This window comes from Eschscholzia californica, unplaced genomic scaffold (genome assembly GCF_041429995.1).
Source record: "Eschscholzia californica isolate CP2 unplaced genomic scaffold, dmEscCali1.0.p SCAF_1, whole genome shotgun sequence".
Lineage (NCBI taxonomy): Eukaryota > Viridiplantae > Streptophyta > Magnoliopsida > Ranunculales > Papaveraceae > Eschscholzia > Eschscholzia californica.
In genome coordinates, this window is record NW_028238198.1 from 48656888 (window position 1) to 48676367 (window position 19480).

At 36.5% G+C, this 19480-nt stretch overlaps 3 protein-coding genes and 1 pseudogene across 6 annotated transcripts; 1 reads left to right on the forward strand and 3 right to left on the reverse strand.

Annotated features, from left to right (window-relative positions):
- The first annotated feature begins 1364 nt into the window (after positions 1-1364).
- Positions 1365-2701, forward strand: LOC147567306 (uncharacterized). Its single transcript, XM_086653935.1, has 3 exons — positions 1365-1622; positions 1719-2217; positions 2298-2701. The coding sequence occupies exons 1-3, from the start codon at positions 1569-1571 to the stop codon at positions 2441-2443; spliced, it is 699 nt and encodes a 232-aa protein (XP_086510061.1). The 5' UTR covers positions 1365-1568; the 3' UTR covers positions 2444-2701.
- Positions 2702-3213: 512 nt separating this feature from the next.
- LOC147567307 (pentatricopeptide repeat-containing protein At3g26782, mitochondrial pseudogene) lies at positions 3214-6335 on the reverse strand (annotated as a pseudogene). Its single transcript, XR_015230736.1, has one exon. The product of XR_015230736.1 is annotated as a pentatricopeptide repeat-containing protein At3g26782, mitochondrial pseudogene (transcript).
- Positions 6336-9395: 3060 nt separating this feature from the next.
- Positions 9396-12370, reverse strand: LOC147567308 (plant viral-response family protein (DUF716)). 3 transcript variants are annotated; one of them, XR_015230737.1, is made up of 2 exons: positions 10860-12082; positions 9396-10720 (listed from the first exon to the last, which is right to left on the reverse strand). XR_015230737.1 is itself a non-coding variant. In XM_086653937.1 (2 exons), the coding sequence occupies exon 1, from the start codon at positions 11969-11971 to the stop codon at positions 11066-11068; it is 906 nt and encodes a 301-aa protein (XP_086510063.1). In that variant the 5' UTR covers positions 11972-12370; the 3' UTR covers positions 9396-9740; positions 11060-11065. The 3 variants fall into 3 exon arrangements, 2 of the variants coding, with proteins under 2 accessions (XP_086510063.1, XP_086510064.1); XM_086653937.1 differs by having other exon boundaries at positions 9396-9740; positions 11060-12370; XM_086653938.1 differs by having other exon boundaries at positions 9396-9906; positions 11060-12308.
- Positions 12371-12880: 510 nt separating this feature from the next.
- On the reverse strand, positions 12881-18258 carry LOC147567309 (DNA repair protein recA homolog 3, mitochondrial-like). Its single transcript, XM_086653936.1, has 8 exons — positions 17949-18258; positions 17460-17517; positions 16480-16697; positions 15641-15728; positions 15197-15369; positions 14575-14721; positions 14080-14214; positions 12881-13597 (listed from the first exon to the last, which is right to left on the reverse strand). Exons 1-8 carry the CDS (start codon positions 18003-18005, stop codon positions 13202-13204), a joined length of 1272 nt encoding a protein of 423 aa, XP_086510062.1. The 5' UTR covers positions 18006-18258; the 3' UTR covers positions 12881-13201.
- Between the last annotated feature and the right edge of the window lie 1222 nt (positions 18259-19480).

Here is a 19480-nt window from a genome sequence, read left to right on the forward strand (position 1 = left end):
GCAAGCCTGAGAGGTGAATGCCATCAGACTTGTCAATCTGAGAGAGTAAGCATGTTCTCTGCATGTCCAGTCTGAGATACCATTTAGATTGGCCATTCGAAAGCATGCTTGCTGTAGCGGTCAGGACAGTCCAGTACCATAAGAATACCTTCTGTATAGAGTGCTCTGGTCTATCTTGTGTCATATGATGACTGATAGATGATGTTATATTTCTAACTCTGATCCTTAGGATCATTTCAAGTATTAATATGTCCAACGGTCATGCTCATTGTGTCTGATCTGATACCAGTTTTGGTTATGCTACCTAAAAATCATTTTAGGTTCTTCATTTTCTGGAGGTTTTGGATCTGAAACAATCTTTAACATCCACAGGCAAAAAAGAAAAGAACAGAAAGAATTATTACAGCAAAATCATCTAACCCAATTATACAAAAAAAAGGTCTTTTATTGAAGCAATTCATAAAGAAATGAATACTAACACAACAATTACTATTTCTTCCCTAGACAACACCAAATGAATCAATAAAAGAAAAATGAAATAACATTATTACAAGGAACAAAAAGAACATTTAGAAGAACATTATAATAACAAGTATTTTTAAGAGTGTACTTATGTTTTGATTTAGCTAGACATGGTCACATGGTGGTGCAAGGTTTCAAGAACTAAAATATGTCCAAAGTTCTTGCTTCCTCTGTACCAGTATCTTTTTTTCGAGAAATCGGCTACGATCTACACTAGTCGTTTACAAGGCATTGATACATCATGGAGATGTGATGAGCACACCCGACAATATAAAAGAGGTCTAAAGCCCGACAAATTTATTACAATATTTACTTTATATATTGCCTAAATTACATGGGATAAATCTTGATGACAAACTGCTTCCATCGAAATTCGATTTCACGATCTCATGGGTTTAAGAGGGGTGTCTAACCGTTACACCAAAGGGCGGTGGACTCCTGTTCTGTACCAGTATTGTTGATAGTAGTAGTAGTAGTAGCAGCAGCAGTAGGAGTAGGAGTAGGAGTAGGAGTAGGTGGATGCGTATTTTTTTTTCTTGCAGACTTGTTTACTCAAAGGTGAGTTGATGTCATCTCTCCAAAGCTAGAAATAAGAAGCTGGAAATCATGTGAGCTTGGAAAGATGAATTGTCCTTAAAAAGGAAATGCTGACCTAAGATGTCAGTTGAAACAAACAAACAAACATCCCTCCTCCTTGGTCAAAAGGCATTATTAATAGAAGTTGGAACAGTCAAACCATCTCTATAATCTTCCCACATCAGGTAATTTCCCGCCAAAACACTTGCTTGTTCAAGTATTTAATTTGCTAGTACAATTTATTGCTCTCTACTCCTCCTTTCTATAAAGAAAAAACAATTAGTGATAGAAAGAAAAAATCCATCCTCTATCTCTCTCCCTAGCTCATTTGCTGTACTTTTCTAAAATCTGCATTTGGTCTTAGCATCTACTACTACTACTACTATTAACTAGTAAAGACTTTTAGGGCTTCTCCCTCTTCTTTTTTAATTTGTTCTTCTTGTTTGATTAGGGTTTATTTTTTTGACACAATGTTTTGGTGGAAGAGCGGGTCAAGTCTGGAGACAGGTGGGAAAGCAAAAACAGTAAGATCACTTAACAAACTCGTTTTCTTGTTACTAAGCACTCACTGTGTTGAAAGACTTTTGATCTTTTGAGTTGCTAAGTTTAAATTGCTACAGGTGGCCAATAGTAGTGTTCCAGGTGATGAAGATGATGCTGGCACAACATTAATAGCTTTAAAGCACAAATCTGATTTGATTTTCGCTATAGACGGTCTGTCCAGTTATGATACTGGAGAAACGTATGAAGTATACGACTCTTACATTCAACCTCTCGGTGACGCCATGGAGATAAAAGCCTTTTGGATGTTAGACGAAGTGTTTCGTGAAAAAAAGAAAGCAGCTGTTATAGCACTAGGAGGATTTCATAATGGAAATCGTAAGTTATGGGATGTTGAGACCATTGAGAACCATCAAGAGGCCTTTGAAGTAATAGGGGACTCCTATTTCGGCGGTTGTGGAGCTGAAATCGCTAGAAATAGGTTTCAAAAATACACATCCACAATGCCAGAGGATGTCGTACCCAATTTGATTAAGAACGCAATGTTAGATTCGAGCAAGGAGAAACCGCCAAATCATTTAGGCAAGTCTGTTCAAAGGACAGGAGGCATGATTTATGGTAATTAAGTTTTTCTTGTTAAAATTTTTGTATCACATTTGTTTTATACTAACAATTTTTTTTTTTTTTGTAACACGCAGTGTTTAAAATCACGGCAAAGAATGAACAGAATTGGAAGCTTAAAACCTATATAGAAAAGCTCAAGAAGGAAAAAAAAAACGAGGTTTGTTCTGAGAAGCTGACTGGATGCATCTCAGTATCCCACTTAAAGAGAAGTTCACCCTAATTAACCGTCCATGTCTCCCTCTCTCCCATTCTTCTCTCACTCTAATTAACTACGCGTTTTTCTTTTTGCTTTTTTTTTTTGAGAAATTGACTACATTGTACGATAGTCATTACAATGGCGTTGATACATGAAAGATGTGATAAGCACGATATTGCCAAATTTAACAAGAACTATGTCCTAAATCTCATCTAACTATAGTGGTCCATTGGTGTAATAGTTTTTTATGTGGAAATGAACCTGGAAATTAACGTGTGTGCATTTAAGGTTTATTACTATGTTTCTTTAGTTAAATTGGTTGTGTGAATTAATTTTGGTTTTTTATTTGTACGAAGTTCAATACCACGCGAGCAGAGCAACCTAAGTGGGCCGTTTCTATAGGTGGGAATCGGGTGGGTATGGGGGTCTACGGGTTGTGAAATCATCAGGCGGGCAAAACCAAGGCTATTAGGGTAGTCAGGCGGGTATTTTCCAATATCTTCTTTATCAAAGCCTCCCCAAGCCCGTTTGAAGTTTGCTTATATCTCTTGTTCATCTTCCAGATACAGGACCGGACATTGTCTACCTAATCAGTTTGATCTCAAGATTCATTAGTGAGTCGAGTAAAACTCACCAAACATATTTTGCCCTATATTTAAGGAACGAACTAAAGGCCATTTAATTCTACATGTTTCAGAAGATGAAAACAAGTTGGTTGGTTTCACAGTGATTGAGTTCGTTCTCTTGATGATTGAAATATATCGTTCTCTTGATGATTGAAATATGTCGTTCTCTTGATGATTGAAATATATTGTTCATATAGGCCTCATGAGGACATATCAATTACAATGGTTACAAACTTAATGGTGCTTGAATAAAGCGTAATGGTGGAAAACTTATGATGCTGAAACTTATAAAGGTGTTGTAGCACCATAAATCAAATATTTACAACACTCCCCTAGAATGTCCACCACATTAGAAATTGTCTCGTTATAGCCTTACTAGGAAAACCCCATGGGACAAAACCATAGTGATGGAAAGAGTACAAATTCTGTTCTGTATATCTGTAAATCTTGTATGAATACATAAATCTGCCTCATTAAAACCTTGTTAGGAAAAATCCGGTGAAAAAAATCTTAACGAAGGACAAAGAGTATAGTATAACAATGCAATATACAATGTCTTCGTATACTTGCTCTCCTTCATCGAAGTTGAGGGTATTGTTCCACTTCTTATCGTAGTTTCTTCTGGGTATAGATATACAAAACAAAATATTTCAATTCTACCTTCTTACCCCTGTGGTCGGACAAGACTAGGGTGTGTTGTTTATTTCCCCATTGTCTAAACCCAATTCGTCTGACTTGTCAGTTGAAATCGTCTGGATCTTATAGTCACGAAATCAATCGAAATCAGCCATTGGCATAAATCAACCAAAAATGAATAATTTGAAATTTGACCCCTGAGTCATTTCCCAATCATTTGTTACAAGTACGTTAGGTGCAGACGTGCAGTTCCAGGAATAGTTGATATTTGAACTACGCGAAATGAAATAATAGAGATGCGAGATCAAAAAAGTTCTGTGGGTATTCGTCTAGCATTACCAATAATCTCCACAAGAACATTCTCCACCTTTAAAATGGTGAAACCTATGAGAATCTCTCACTACAATTTCCCTTCCTGTAACTTTTGAGATGAACTTGGTTGCTGTATGACAATCTCCACATACTCTAAGGTTCTTTTTGATTCTGATCACACTCTCTGGACCTGTATATATAAGCCCAAAAACAATAGCTAACTTTTCACTATGCAAATATAACATCTTCTCCTTCATCTCTTCCTCCACATCATGTAATACAAAATTTGTATCTGGTACATAACCTTCTAACCTAATCCTCTCCATTAATTTATTTAACTCTTTATAAATCAATTCTGTTTGTGGGTTCGATCGATCGCCCACAACAAACTTGTAAACCTTACTCTTTACTTCTATAATGGTATGTCCTGCAATTTTTCTCACTCCTTTCCTTTTCATTAGAGTCCTAATTCGATCAGCTTCTTCTCTTTTCCCCGAAGACGAGTAAATGTTTGATAGAAGAACATACCGACCTGGGTTTTCTCGATCCAATTCGAACAGAGATTTAGCTGCAAATTCTGCTAGTTTGACATTTAGATGAATTCTACAAGCACCTAATAATGCACCCCAAACACCAGATTCTGGTTTTATTGGCATATTATTGATGAAATCTCGAGCTTCGTTTAACTGACCAGCTCTGCCTAAAAGATCAACCATACAAGCATAATGTTCAGATCTTGGAATCAACCCAAAATCTTTTGTCATTGAATTAAAACAATCCCAACCTTCATTTATCAATCCAGTATGACTACAAGCTGATAGAACTGAAACAAATGTGATATGATCTGGTTTCAAGAAACCCTTCATTTGATTAAACAAATCAAGTGCTTCTCTTCCCTGCCCATGGATTCCATAACCTGAAATAATGGTGCTCCATGAAATTAAGTTTCTTTTTGACATCCTATCAAAGATTTTTCGGGCATATTCCAAGCTCCCGCATTTAATGTATAGATCAATTAAGGCGGTTTCTAGTACTAATTCATGATGAAACGAGCTTCGAATTGTAAACCCGTGAATAAATCGTGCTTGTAGGAGTGACGCTAAATTCGCACAGGCACGAACTACACTAAGGACTGTTATATAATCAAGGTGGGTTTTTTGTAGCTTCACTTGTTTGAATAGATATAATGCCTCCATTGGCATTTCAGCTTGAGCATAAGCTTCAATCATGGAACTCCAAGATACTAAATCCTTATTAGAAATCTTCTCGAAGATTCTTCGAGCAATGTCAATTCTCCCACACTTTGAGTACATACCCATTGTTGCATTTTGGACTGATTGATCCAAGTCAAGCCCATTTTCTACTATAATTCTACGAATTTCATTGGCATCTTTTTCAGTATGTACGCAAGGGATTACGTTCAAAATTGCAACTCTATTCGGTCTAACTCTTTCGACTCTCTCAACCAACATCTTCTGAAATAAAGACAGTCCTTCCTTATAACATCCATTCTGTGCATAAGCACCAATCATCGCACTCCAAGAAACTAAACTTCTCTCAGGCATTCTATCGAACACCTTTCGAGCAATTTCAACTTGCTCACACTTGCCATACATAGTCATGAGAGAATTACCCACAAAGACATCAGATTCATACCCAAATTCTATAACGTCTCTGTGAATTTCTCTTCCTAATTCACCATCTCTAAGATACCCAGATGCCTTAAGAACAAAAGGGAAAGTGAAATTATCAGGTGGGATTCCAAATTCTCTCATTTGATGATACAAAATGATGGATTGATTGTAAGAAGCATTGTCTACAAAGCATCGAATCATGACGTTCCAGAGGAAAACATCGGAAGTTTGAGAAGAAGAGAAGAGGGTATAAGCATGAGAGATGGAACCTAAAGAAGAGTATTGGGTGATGAGGTTTGTTGAGAAGAAGAGATTGAGGTGAAGGTGAGATCGAATCATGGAGGAATGAACTGATTTTAGGGTTTTGATGGTGTGGCATTGTTTGATCAAATTTATGCAGGTTGATTCTTCGATGGGTCCTCTGAAATTCTGGTAGTTTTCTTCTTCTGCAAATAGAAGACGGGATTGATTGTGAAAAGTTCGTTGTACAATTCTTCTGTGGATGAACATTTGTCAGACTTCTACTTGGTTGCATAACTAGTAGCCAGGCTTACTGTATATCAAATTACAGTTGAGATTTTATAGGTTTATTCTGTATTATGGTTTGGCCGCGGCTGTGCGGAATAAAGAAAAATCTTCGACGAAGCCGCGGAACAAAGAAAAATCTTCGACGAATAGAAAGAACTTGACGATCTTCAAAACACAGAGTTCCTTAACGTTCAGACTTTTTATTGGATCTTAAGAACTTTGAAGTTCAGTGTTATTGGTTTAAAATCTTTTTTAAGATCTTCAAAAGTCAGCGTTATTGGTTTAGAACCTTTTTTAAGATTTTTTTTAGTCTGTGTTATTGGTTCAAAACCTTTTTTAAGATCTTTAAAAGGCAGCGTTATTGGTTTAGAACCTTTTTTAAGAGCTTTTAAGTGACGTGTTATTCATTTTTTACGAGATTTTAGAACTTTTAACCTAAAATTTGTCCCTAGATCTTTTGGAGGCAATTTTACTAGTGTTTTTGTCTAGTTAAAAGATTCACCTATTTAGGTGAAACTTTGAAATTCAAATTATATTTGAGTGTACTACAACAACCAAAACCCCTATTTTCTCCCTCTAAAAAAATGACTTATTTTAATTCTTTTCTACACAGCCGATTCTCTACTTCTTCTCCTCTGTTTTTAGTCACTCTCTTTTCTGTTCACATCTTTATTCCCTCTCTTCACAAAAATATTTTTCTCATCATTCTCTATCTAGCTTCCGTCTTTATTGTATTTGATAGGTTAGTCATAGGTGTAGGTTTTGCTTTTGTTGAGATATTCAACAACTTCTAAGAGGAAGTCATAGTAAAAATTGAGTTGTTTATTTAAATTGAAATTGTTGTAGTACACGGACGGTTGTCGATTTGTCTTTTGTACTATAACTTCAACAGATTTGTTTGTTGATGGACAGATTTGTTCTTGAATTTTTACAAGAGAAAAGGGATGATGCTCCAAAACAAAACGATGACCCATCATTTTTAATGCATCACCTGTTCTCCACCTCAACACAATGTTAATAGTGAAAAATATATTAAACTAAAGTAAACATTTAATAAAAGTAACAACTTAATCAAATTATGGATGTAAAAAAAAGGAGTTCAATTTAATCCAATGACAGGGTTGATTAGTCAATATTGAAAACCTTCTTTTTATCTATTTAATCTCCATGAACTGTCTCTCCCTCTAGATTTTGGCATGTGTAGTGAAAATTGAATTGGTTGTTTCTAAATTATGCATGATTGGTTGTAATGGTGATAGTTAGAATTTATTTTATAACTATTGAGGCTTGTATCAGATTTGATTAGAATATGTGTTCATCTTGGCATTTCATGAACTAAACGAAGTGTGTGTGGGCACATTCAATTTGTTTTGATGAGATAAATTCGAAGGAAAAAAATGTATGAAATGGAAAGAGTAAATATCTAAAGTATTCCTTTTAAAATGAGAGCTGAAATAAAGAGATGGGTAAAGAGAAATGGAGAGTGACTGCGGGAAAGAGTAATAAATATCTAAAGTTTAATTTTTAAAATAATATAATTTTTGTTTAATCTCAATCATTAGTTTGCACGACTTAGATTTAAAATGGACCACTTAAAAAAGTATAGGATCTTCGAAGTGTTAATAAAAAAATGTTCAGAACTTAATGATCCAGGAATTTTAATGTCCAGAACTTTAAAAATTCAAAACATCAAAGTATCTGAACCTTTAAAGTTTGAAACATTTATGGGTCAGAACTCTAAAAATGTCTGAGATCTTTGGAGATCTAGGACAAAAAAGATCAAGTAAAAAGATTTTTGTGATTTTTCTTTCTAATGTAAAATTAAATTTGGATTTCGAGAATAAACTGTCGTTTGTTAAATAGAGAGATCTCGAAAGTTCATTAAGTTCTTGAATATTCCTTTAAGATATTTATAATTCTCCTAGTCGTCAACAATTGAACTCCAAACGATATAAATCATCACTTCACACATTTTCAGAATAACTAAAAATTATTTTTACAAAAACAACCATTCAAAATAAACAAACAAGGGAACTCTATAGATCTACATGGGAGACGCAATAAAATTGTAGAATCTTTGTTTGAACTTGACGTACAGGGTCTAACTGAGATATTTTTCGAGTTTTGCGGTAAATATGCTCTAAACTTGAACTTGGTGGAAAAGTTAAGGTAGTGTTGATTTTATGAGATTTAGACAATTCATGTTCAAACCAGTTAGATTAAGACAACCAAAAAAATTTAGTAATATTAGGATTACAGAGATGGTCTAATTGTTGATATCTAGCAGAGTGTTGCTAAAATTGCCCGACCAAATTGCTATAAGCAGCATCTCTACAATGGCCCAAACTTTTTCTTCCTTCGTTTTTAGTTTGGTTTCTCTTCCACATTTTTACCCAACTCCTAAATTTCTCCCTACACTACTATTAGTAGTTCATTCTTTGAAGAAATTTACTAAAGAAAGACTTTAAAAGACCTTCGTTTCTTACTAAAGATCGATTCTAAAAGTATCAGTACCTTATATGTTTTTATTCTTAAATCTAGCTTTTGGATGGTTTGTTAAACCACTGGAAATTTCTATTATCAATTTTTAGTTGATTTCAAGTGAGTTGTAAGTAGTAATGGACTAAAACGAATTCCTTCAATTTGCGGAATGATTTCAAACTCCGTCCAATCCATGAAGATACGCAAGGTTTCATACTAGTCTAGTTCGAGAGGGTAAGCAAGGTCTCAGACTAACCAGTCCAGCATAGTAAGCATGTTCTCGGGTTGTCCAGTCTCAGAGACCATTTGGACTGGTCGGTCCAAAAACATGCTTACTCTCTAGACCAGTTCGAGAGCTAAAATATCTCAAGGCGAGAGGGCTCGGGTGATGTTCTTTGAACGTCATTTTCAGCAGCACCCTTTGCTGGCCCAAATGATGCCTACACGGTCTGCTCATTCCTTGCAGAAATCACGACCCACACCCATTTCTGTTTCATGGGCTGCACAAGCAATTATTGTCAAGTGCGGGACAAATTTGGGATGAAATCTAAGAAGTTAGAAACAATAACTAGAAAAATTAAACAATGAAAAGTTTCTCAAGCTTGGTAGAGAAGACGAATGATCTTGACATCTTGTCATTCTATTCTTGCTAAACAAGAATAATTTAGAAAAGAACTGCAACCATGCTTCTGTCACAAGGTCAAACTATCAGCACTAGAAAGATGTAAATAGAATTGAAGAGGGATCGAAACTGGATGCTTTAAGAACGAAAAAGAAACATTTACGAGAATATGAAGTACATGACTAATATTTCCCAACTGTTCCTAAAGATTTGAGAAAAATAAGAGTAACAGAACAAAACCCTTCTCGCAGACCACATAACTCCGGAAAAATGTAAACACCAGTATCATCCATCCATGACTACAACATTCTTCTATGACTACTGCCTTCTCTAACACGGTTAACAAAGAGAAACATTTTGAACAGGTCTTTGTTGTTACATATGAACATTTTATCGAGATGAAGCTTCAGAGGAAATTTGGGGAGATTGAATTCATCTTCAATCGATCTTAGCACCAACTTCTGTAGCTATCTGCAACAAACCTGCACAAATATGTAATAGTCACATTTAGATTTTGCTGCTAGCACCCTTGTTGTATTGAGCAAAGAGGGGAAATCTTCAAAAGCTTCAACGATATACACATGTGCTTAATTTTGTATACTATACTAGATGCTTGTTAGTCGCAACTAGGGTTGCCGATCTCTGTACCTAATATGATGGAGAACGCTTTGTCAAACAATAATACTGATTCTCGTTTGAAGTTAACAGGACACATAGATAAGTAATAGCATTAAATTTTCTAATTAGAGCATTATGCAATCCACGACAACAATCATCCTAGCCCATTAAGAATTTGATCTTCCAGCTCTTCTCCAAAGCAAGCACCACAGTTATAGCATGAGATAGTAGATGGCCTACAAATATAACATCAGTTTTACTATCTTAGAGGTACAACGGGTGAGCGTTAGGATCTTATAACTTTCTAAGCATTAGCAAGCAGAACATGAGCTGCTAACTCGACTAGTTTATCAACCATGACATTTATTGGTGTTGATTTATGTACGTACGATGAAAAATAAGGGTGTGTTACGTCATGTACGAGTTATCTTAAAAATTGTGTTTTCGCAGTTCAGTTAGGATAATGATGAAAAATAAGAGTGTGCTATGCTCATCACATTCATTGAATCATTGGTGTTGACTAATGTATGTATGATGAAAAATAAGTGAATCTGGTTCTTACTTGGCTCAACCAAACCACTTCCTTAACTCCGCTACCTCTCGCCCTAGGATTTACACATCTACAATTTTATTTTATTTTTGGAAATCATCTACAAGTTTTTCCAGTTCCCACAATAGAAGATACATAAACACGCTGTACTGAACTGGCACTGTCCTATGTATTCTAGTCTTAGCCCTTCAAGTTTGTTCCAATACATTCACTTCTACCATCACAATAGGTCTCATTCCAACAACTTCCCACTCAATCATATCTGCCACTACGAGTGACTAGCCACATACATACCTCAAGTACCCAAAAGGCTAAAACAACAAACTTTCTTGAGAAACAGCAAAAAAATGTGGTACGAGATCGTCAAACATAACAGTGGTAGCAATGTCTATCAGTCAAAACACTACATCAGACTAAGAATCGGCGCTTCTACTTCGTAACTAAGCGTTCTTCTCCTAACGCCAACAATCTACTAGAGTAAACCATACATCTAGATTCAAAGATATCTCACAATATTTTCTACAAGAACTACACAAGATGCTTACTATAACTAACATTATACTCTGAATTCCACATAAATGAAGTTATCTATCAAAACAAATCAGTAAATGGTTTAGAAATGAGAAAACCCACCAAAATTCAAGCTTGAGTTCCATCCATGGACTTCATTTGAACATGATTTGAAACACCAACTTGAAGATTAGGCAAAGCTTCATACGAACCGAACCTTCTAATTCCAACAGTTTTAGCAACGACAGCATAAGTAACCATGACAATTACAACCACAAACAAAACATGAATAACAAAAACAAGATCAAGAATTGCAACAGCTCTCAATCTTGATTCTTCTAAATCACATTTAGTAGATCCTTCAACTCCACTAACAACATCTAACAATCTATGACAACCTTCAGGAATAAACCCTTCAACATAAAGGGTTAATCCAGTTTGAAGAGCCCAAAGACCTTGTAAACAAAATGAAGCACCTAAACCAACATCAGCTACAAATAGTTTAGGTTGGCAAGCGAGAATCAAACAAAGTAAAGAAGATAATGCTGAAACTCGAGCAGAAACGGAATCACATTTAGCTTGTAGATCAGAGAATTGAACGGAAGCAGATGAAGAAGAGACAGAATATTGCAAGAAGAAAATGGCAGAAGCAATAGCAAAAAAGAGTTCAGATGGGAAAGGGAGGAGAGATGTGGTTTCAGAGAGAAGGAGAGAGATAGAGAGGATAAGGAAAAGGAAGAGAACAGCAGCAGATTGGAGAGAGGAGAAACGATGAACAGGGGTGGATCCTTTAAGGAGTGGGTCGGAATCGGTGGAAATTAGGGTTTGGTGAGCAATACCGACGAGAAGGGAGAAAATGAGGAGGTAAAGTTGGATGTATTTGAGACGAGGGGAAGAGAAAGGTAAAGGGTGAAAGGGTTTGACGATGTATTCTCTTTGAGATTTGAGGTTGTTTCGAGTTGTGCAGATTAGATGGTATAAACCTAGAGAGAGAAGAGCTGAGGAAGAGAAGATATGCGAGATCAGAGCTGCCATCTTAGAGAGAAAGAGAAAGAGATTGTTAGACCGAACCAGGAAGAAACTGAGTTAGAGAGAGAGAGAAAGAGAGTTACGTATCTCACGTTGAATTTTAGGGGTGATTCAATTAGACCATAATACCCACCTCAAACTATATTAAATACCATCAAACCTTGGTGGTTGCTTAGTTTCTATATGGATACACTAGACTTTTGCACAAAATTAATCAAACCCATAAGAGGACACATAAAAGTAGAAGAGCTCTTTTTTTAGTCTCCCTTTCTCTCTTCTCTCAGTGGAAGGCAAAGAGAACCCTCTCATCCACAACCCATTTGGCGTAGAAACTGATGGTAGCGATGGTTAATAAGATGAAGAACTCTTCTTTTAGTCCCCCCTCTCTCAGACGAGCGGTGAGGGTAGAGAGAACCCTCTCACCGACAACCCCTTTTGGCGTAGAAACTGATGATAGCAGTGGTGAATAAGATGAAGATGAATAGTAAGATGAAGTGAAGTTTTTAGAAAAAGAAGAAAAATTAAGAAGTTAGAAAATGAGTGTCCTCTAAACATTTTCTCCTACAAGATTTGAAAATTTGTGAGACATCCCATTTAAGTAACTGTGATAATGAAACCTTAGGAGGCGCCACAACCATCCCTTTAAATTACTGTGCCCATAATGAAACCTTAGGAGGCCCTTGGCAGTTCCAAACCTCCACTATAGGAGCAATCTCAAAGCTTAATACTTGTCGGGACCTTCTTCCGGGTGGACTCGTAGAGCCCTTGCAGAGAACAAAACTCGTGTACATTGGGCACATGTGTCAAAAGTGGAGACAAGATCAACGCCGTCTAAAACTTGGGCTGTTACACAAATTTTGTACCTTCTTGTTTTCTTTATGGTTAATGGCAAGGAAAACTGACAAGTTCACTCTGTTATGTAGAATGAGGATTATGTAGAATCAAAACAATTTACCAGTGAGTAAATAGTCAGTATGTTATATTATGTTCTCTCATGACAGACCATATTCTCCATATGCACCTCAAACAAAATCTATTATATATATATATTCCTTCACACTCACAAAATTTCATGGCATGACCATTCACTGCTCAAGAAGACATTCAACCATCTTTTCTTTAACTTTCTTCCCTCATTTGATTTGGACGAGAAGAAATTGGTCCGTCTCAAGTGCACGGCTCCTTCTGCTGCTGAGACAATCCCATACAGAATTCGAAGAGAATATCCCGGCATCTTCAGGCCTCAGCTGCAGTGGTTGCTTCTTCCTCCGTTGCATCAGGTGGGACAATCTCCTCAGGTAACTCCTCCTCCAGTGCTTCTGTATCTGATTCCTTTGCCTTGTCGGCCTCTTTGTGCATTATCTTCTCCCTCAACTTCAACATAAGGTCTTCTCGTGTTTCTGAATTTTGAGCTAAATACTTTTTAAGAGCATCCTTGCCACGAAAACTCTGATCATTGAAGCTATAGAATGCACCTCCAAGCTTTGTAATGAACTTGTGTTTGCACCCTAGCTCAACAAGCTCAGACTCACGGCATATCCCCTTACCAAACTCAAGCTCGAATTGTGCAGTCTTGAATGGTGGAGCATGCTTGTTCTTCACTATCTTTACGAGTACTTGGCTTCCGACAGTCTTTCGAAACAGAAAGAGGAAATCAACACTTATTAGTATAAATAATGTGGTTTCGTTCGCTATTAGGTGGTGCTTGTCTTCTTCTAAGTGTTTCTGACTCGCCAGACTCGTTTGAATCTGACTCGTCTTAAGCTAAATCACCTGAATCAAATGGACTCAAAACCTACCTAAACCAGCCATTCAGACAAGTCGGACATCACGGGCTAAGTAAACAAACATTCTGAAACCTAACTGGAGTCAATTCAGACCTCGAGTCTTTCATAACTTGGCGAAAAACCAAGCACCACCTAAAGTGCTGCTCTATGATATTAACTGACTCCTCATAAAGTTAACAGACACAAATATGTATAATGACAAAACAAATTTGAGCAGACGCATTTGAATGAAAAGTGTTGAAGATGTATGCTTTTAACTCCAGCAGACTTTCTCATGCCAGAACTATTACTACCACTAGTTGGAATATTTGGTAAGATAATTATTACCTCTTCGCCTTTTTTTACGAGCCCAATTCTCTTGATGTTTAAGCGGACAGACGCATAGAACTTCAAAGCATTACCCCCTGAAGTAACTTCTTGTGGCCCACCAAATCCTCCAAAAGTAGACAATTTCGACCTAACCTGGAAGAGTATCAAACACAAATTAGGGTGCATTAATGTGTCTATATAAGGTCTTATTAAAGGGTGGGAACAATCAGGTCTCTTAGTATGTCTCAACGGATAGTTTACTACGAAAGAGAATATTAGAGAAACACTTGCGAAGGATGCCTTTGTAATCCTCCCAACTTATGCAACATCTTGATCCAGACATTGTAAAGGTAAATTTTACCCAAATGTATTAGACCACCATATTTCACTTCAGCCTAACTGTGATCTGTTCATAACCCTAAGAATTGGCTTTTCTGCAGTTCTATAAGAAAAATGATAGTTTGCCGTATTTCGCACAGAATGTGATGAGTAAAACTTATAAGTATTTCTTACCTGATTTATGAATATCAAAATTGTCTGTGACAGAGATAAGGAATGGCTCAACTTTCTTAGTGCCTGGCTCATCAGTCGTGCTTGCATGGCCATGTGCGCATCTCCCATTTCACCATCAAGTTCGCCTTTAGGCACGAGGGCGGCTACCTGTATATTCGAATAAGAAATTTAATCACATGGATCGAAGTTGTGGCGGTCGGTAGACTTATTTGAACAGGCAGAACTGAACTCCAGGATTTCGCTTAGAAGAATTTGAGTGTACTGTTCCAATAATCTATAGGTATGTGTTTTAGCTTGAACCTGATGAAGTTAATAAAGTGGAAGCCTAAGTTACTAAGATATTTCTTTAGAAGAACTATATAGTAAGATACTACTCTGTAACTTTTGTTTAAAACTAATTTGCTCTTATCTTCATATTACTAAGTTTTTGGCGACGATGACTCAACTTTAAATCTTAATTTTAGTCCTCAAACTTCACCCTGCCCATAACAATATCCAAATATAGTTTCCCTCAACACAAAAAACAACTATGCTGATGTAGAAGATATAGGCTAAAGTTTAGAAATATATCAACATCTTAGAATCAATAAGAATTTTGATGCAACGAAACCCCTTTACTTACACTGTCCACAACAACAACATTGACGGAACCACTCCTGATAAGGGTGTCAACAAGACTAAGAGCTTGTTCACCACTATCTGGCTGTGAGAGAAGCAGATTTTCAGTTTTAACACCAATAGCCTCAGCTAGTGCTGGATCGAGTGCATGCTCCGCATCAACAAAAACACAGCAACCTACAGGAAGACAAAGCCATTTAGCAAGAAATTAGGAAAAAAAATCTGAAATATACTGCATGATTGAGTAACTCTCAACTCGTGGTATTTGTAGAGAAAGTATTTGATCTATTTTCAATCAGATAGCTGAATATAAAGTTACTTTATCTCCATTACTTGGTTTTCATATAATGCTGTTCTAATGTTAAAGCAACTAAGCTCTGAAGCATACATTTCCGAAAATGGAAACTAACATTTAAACAGGAAACTTAAAGGTAATCTCTCTTCAAACCTCCATGCTTCTGTGCTTCAGCAATTACATGAAGGGCAAGAGTTGTTTTCCCGGAAGCCTCTGGTCCATATATCTCCACAACACGACCCTTAAGAGAAGCACGAAAGAAGACCAAATGAGTTACCATATATGAATTGCTTACAGGAAATGTCAACAACAATGGAAATAAACTTCTTCAGCCTTACGCTACAAAAACCAATGCAGGTGCTGAGGCTAGAAAGAGTTTAGTAAAGAAATTAATGCAGGAAAAGAAATTCTGTTGTGCACAGTAAAAGTAAATGAATATGATTACAATATGACAGGTGAAAACTATGGTGTCCTGCACTGGTAAAAGTACTTATTTTGCGACCAATGTTACTTGGTGCGCGCATCGCTCTGGTACATGGTACGAGGACCGGTATGCTACCATGTATCAGGTAAGTAAAGGGTATGCCTCTTTGGTATATTTTCGGTTGCAGTATGTTTTCAACTATTTTTCAGACCTATACATACTCTCGGGGATGAATGCATAATAACGAGACCTACTTTCAGACATTATATATCTCACCAAAAGAACTTGTTAAACAAAAGTCTTGTAGTTAACAACTTAACGAGTCGAGCTAATACATTTTTACACAGAAATTGGGTTAATTGAGACAGAGGAATCCAATACGCTAAATTTGGAGTATTAGATGGTGAACCCACCCAAAAAGGGGTAGGGAAATCAGGTACGCGGTACACAAGGGGGAGTAGGGTATCTAGTAACATTGCTTACAACCTTTTGCATTAGTTGGATAAATAACCATCTAACACAGCAACATGCATATTCTAACTTTAAGAACTTAGGAAGCATAGTTTACCTTTGGAAGCCCACCAATTCCTAAAGCCATATCCAAGGAGAAAGATCCTGTAGACACAACAGGGACAAATCTAGGAGAAGCTGTCCGACCAAGCCACATAATAGCTCCCTTTCCGAACGAAGTAGTAATCTGATCCAGCGCTTGTTGTAAAGCGATATCTTTCTTGGACAAATTATCTTCACCAGATTCACTTCCATCTGATTTAGACTTTCTCTTCCCTAAGATAAAAATAACGTGGAATATTCCTTAGCCTAAAATTCATGCAGAAAAGACAAGGGGATTCATATATCCCGTCATGAAAAGGTACATCAAGCACCACTTCAACGAGAATTGAAGGATTATGCAGAAAATCAAAGGAAGCAAAACCAACAATTACTAGCTAAACCTTTCGGCTGCATTTTAAATGAAAATCATAATATGATATGGAATGACGCAGAGCATCGGCTAAATTGTTCCCTTGTTGATTTTATAGAAATGCCTTCATTTGATACCCCCGCACCCACCCTGCTAACTCTATGCAATGAATTATGGGCTACTTTTATTTAAGATGAGAGTGCCATAATAATTAGAAAATCAATTAATTTAAAGTTAACTAAATGAAGTCGCTATAAGGAGAAGATTCTTGATAAAATAAGGAATAGAAACCTAGGTATGCATGTAGAGCAAATTCGGCACATTGACCATAAATCGTAACCGCGTCAAATGTCTTCTCATCCAAGTTACATAGACTAACAAGCAAAAGATATCATGGTGATTATGAAGAGAGGAAAATGTCACGGGTAATATCGCTACCATTTCATAACCAGCAAAAATAACAAGAATATTTGAAAACATAATGAAGGAGTAGGGCACAACCACCATTAAGAAGCAAAACTAAATATTATAAGCTTCTTCGATTGCACAAAGGGTTTCATTTTAAAGTTTAACCACATGAAGCAGAAATCTGAATCACAAACAAATAAGTAAGAAACCTTCAGCACCTTTGGAAGAGAAGTTGCAAATTTGAGATGACACCCTCAGAATCCCTTGTCTGTATTCCTAGAAACCAGCATAAAAAATCCAACATGAATAACTAAAACATATTTATGTTCCAATAACTTGAGACACTAACAAGATGAATGAACTGAAAAATCAGTATTTCATCAATAAAGATTATGGGTTAATTAGGGCATAAATCATTTGTAAAATCCTCATGTTCACAAAGGCATCACTAGACTTCAGCAGAACGCAATAATTTGACAATATATAGTAATGAATCGAATCAAACTCTTAAATCTTACTTAGACAAGAAAGAAGAACATTGCTAAAACCAACTTAAACACTATGGGTATTTTATAATTCATTAATTCGTAGCTACTTAAAGGAAAAAACTATTAGGTTAAGAAAACAATCAAAAGCCTCAACTATTCTTGATTTTAGGGTTTCAGAAGGCGAGGAGAAGAATCAAAAGTGCGTTGCAAAGAAAGAACCTCTGCTACTAATAAGGAACGCTTCAGAGTAGAAGCGTTTCTGAGAAACCGCGCCATGTCTCCTCCTCCCCGCCAAAACTTCACTGAGGAACACTACTCCTCCGCCAATAAAATCAAAAGTGCGTTTAAGACTGCTTCATTTCATGAACTAGTAATTTTTTTAATCCTCGCTTACGGGTTTACGTTAGGGTTTTCTTTCTTTTTTGGTTTCCCCCGGCTTTGGTCGCTGTTTATGAAAAGTTTTCTTTCATTACAGATGCATTTTCGTCCCCTCAAGACGACCAGCTCATCAAAATGACCCCCAAAATATGACAGACTCATCAAAATGACCTCTTAAAGATGATCAGCTTCCGATATGCCCGCCAATTGAGTCTTTCTGTTAGTCAATTTAAGTCAACTTCAGTAGTTGACTAATTTTTTCTCTTTTTACCCTCTTTGAAAAAAATGTGAGCATATTTTATCTTTCTTCTCTCTATCGTCGGTGAAGGGTCGTCGGCGATGGGCAACCGGAACCTCACCGGCGACCCATGACCAAAAACCTACAAAATTTTTTTTTTTTCGGAATTGTTCAGCGTGTGTCTTGAACCTTTGACCTCTAAATTGGAAGATTATACCTCTTATCACTCCGAAGTATATCAAATTGTGTAGGAGGTGGAGAATTGTAAGAGGCGGTTTCTGACTGTGGCTTGTGGCGGTTTTGAGAATTGAGGCAGTTTCCAAATTCAATGTGGCGGTTTTGTAATTGGCACTAAGTTATTCGGCTTATATTATATTTAAATAGGGGATTTAAGAGCCTATTCAACACATCAACAACAAACACAACAACTCTTTAGAGAGAGCAAGTGAATGAGAAATTTTGTTCATAGTTTTGAGGGGTGCTTAATTTCTCGGTCATGGAAGATTTAGTATAGAAGGTTAATTTCTATACGGTACCATCTTGGGACGAACTTGCGGGTTGTGTGAGTCGTCTTCATCTATCCTTCAATAAAGTTTTCTTGTTCGTCCGAGGACGTAGGCTTTAAAGCCGAACCTCGTTAAATTCTGTTTGCATATTTAGTTTTGGCTTAGCTTCTCGATTAATTTTCGTAGTCGAATCAATTTCTAAGATAGGTTCGATAACTTCCGCGAACTTTTAGTACCAACAAAATATTTGCATAGATTGCTACTAATGTTGGATCATATTAATCCCAAACTAATCTTTTAATTGTTGATATTTGGTTAAATAAAGTTTAACTTAAACCGAAGCACCAGAGCGAGCGGTTTCTAAATGTGTGATCTATTTTATTCTGTACGGGCTTTTGAGCGGTTCAAATATGCCAAAAAACCGACTCACCTGGACCGGTTTCAGCCCTGCAGAAAATTTTATTTCTATTTTAAATGTGGACTTTTATATGATTATATGTCATTTTTTGTAAAAAGTATAAGTTATGGTTTAAAATCAGATTTGTGAAGATATTTGAAGCGAAGATATGTGAAAATCTAGAATATTCAGTTTCATATCTTTAACTAGGAGACAGACTGTAACTAAAAGT

Bases quoted from the DNA above. Each gene is read 5' to 3' on its own strand.
- LOC147567306 (XM_086653935.1), top strand. From the start codon at position 1,569: ATGTTTTGGTGGAAGAGCGGGTCAAGTCTGGAGACAGGTGGGAAAGCA. The intron at 1,623-1,718 runs GTAAGATCACTT...AAATTGCTACAG, and splicing joins CAGGTGGGAAAGCAAAAACA to GTGGCCAATAGTAGTGTTCC. The intron at 2,218-2,297 runs GTAATTAAGTTT...TGTAACACGCAG, and splicing joins GACAGGAGGCATGATTTATG to TGTTTAAAATCACGGCAAAG.
- LOC147567308 (XM_086653937.1), bottom strand. From the start codon at position 11,971: ATGGCAGCTCTGATCTCGCATATCTTCTCTTCCTCAGCTCTTCTCTCT.
- LOC147567309 (XM_086653936.1), bottom strand. From the start codon at position 18,005: ATGGCGCGGTTTCTCAGAAACGCTTCTACTCTGAAGCGTTCCTTATTA. The intron at 14,722-15,196 runs GTAAGTAAAGGG...TCGAATATACAG, and splicing joins ATGTTGTTGTTGTGGACAGT to GTAGCCGCCCTCGTGCCTAA. The intron at 14,215-14,574 runs GTAAGAAATACT...ATACTCTTCCAG, and splicing joins TTTTGATATTCATAAATCAG to GTTAGGTCGAAATTGTCTAC.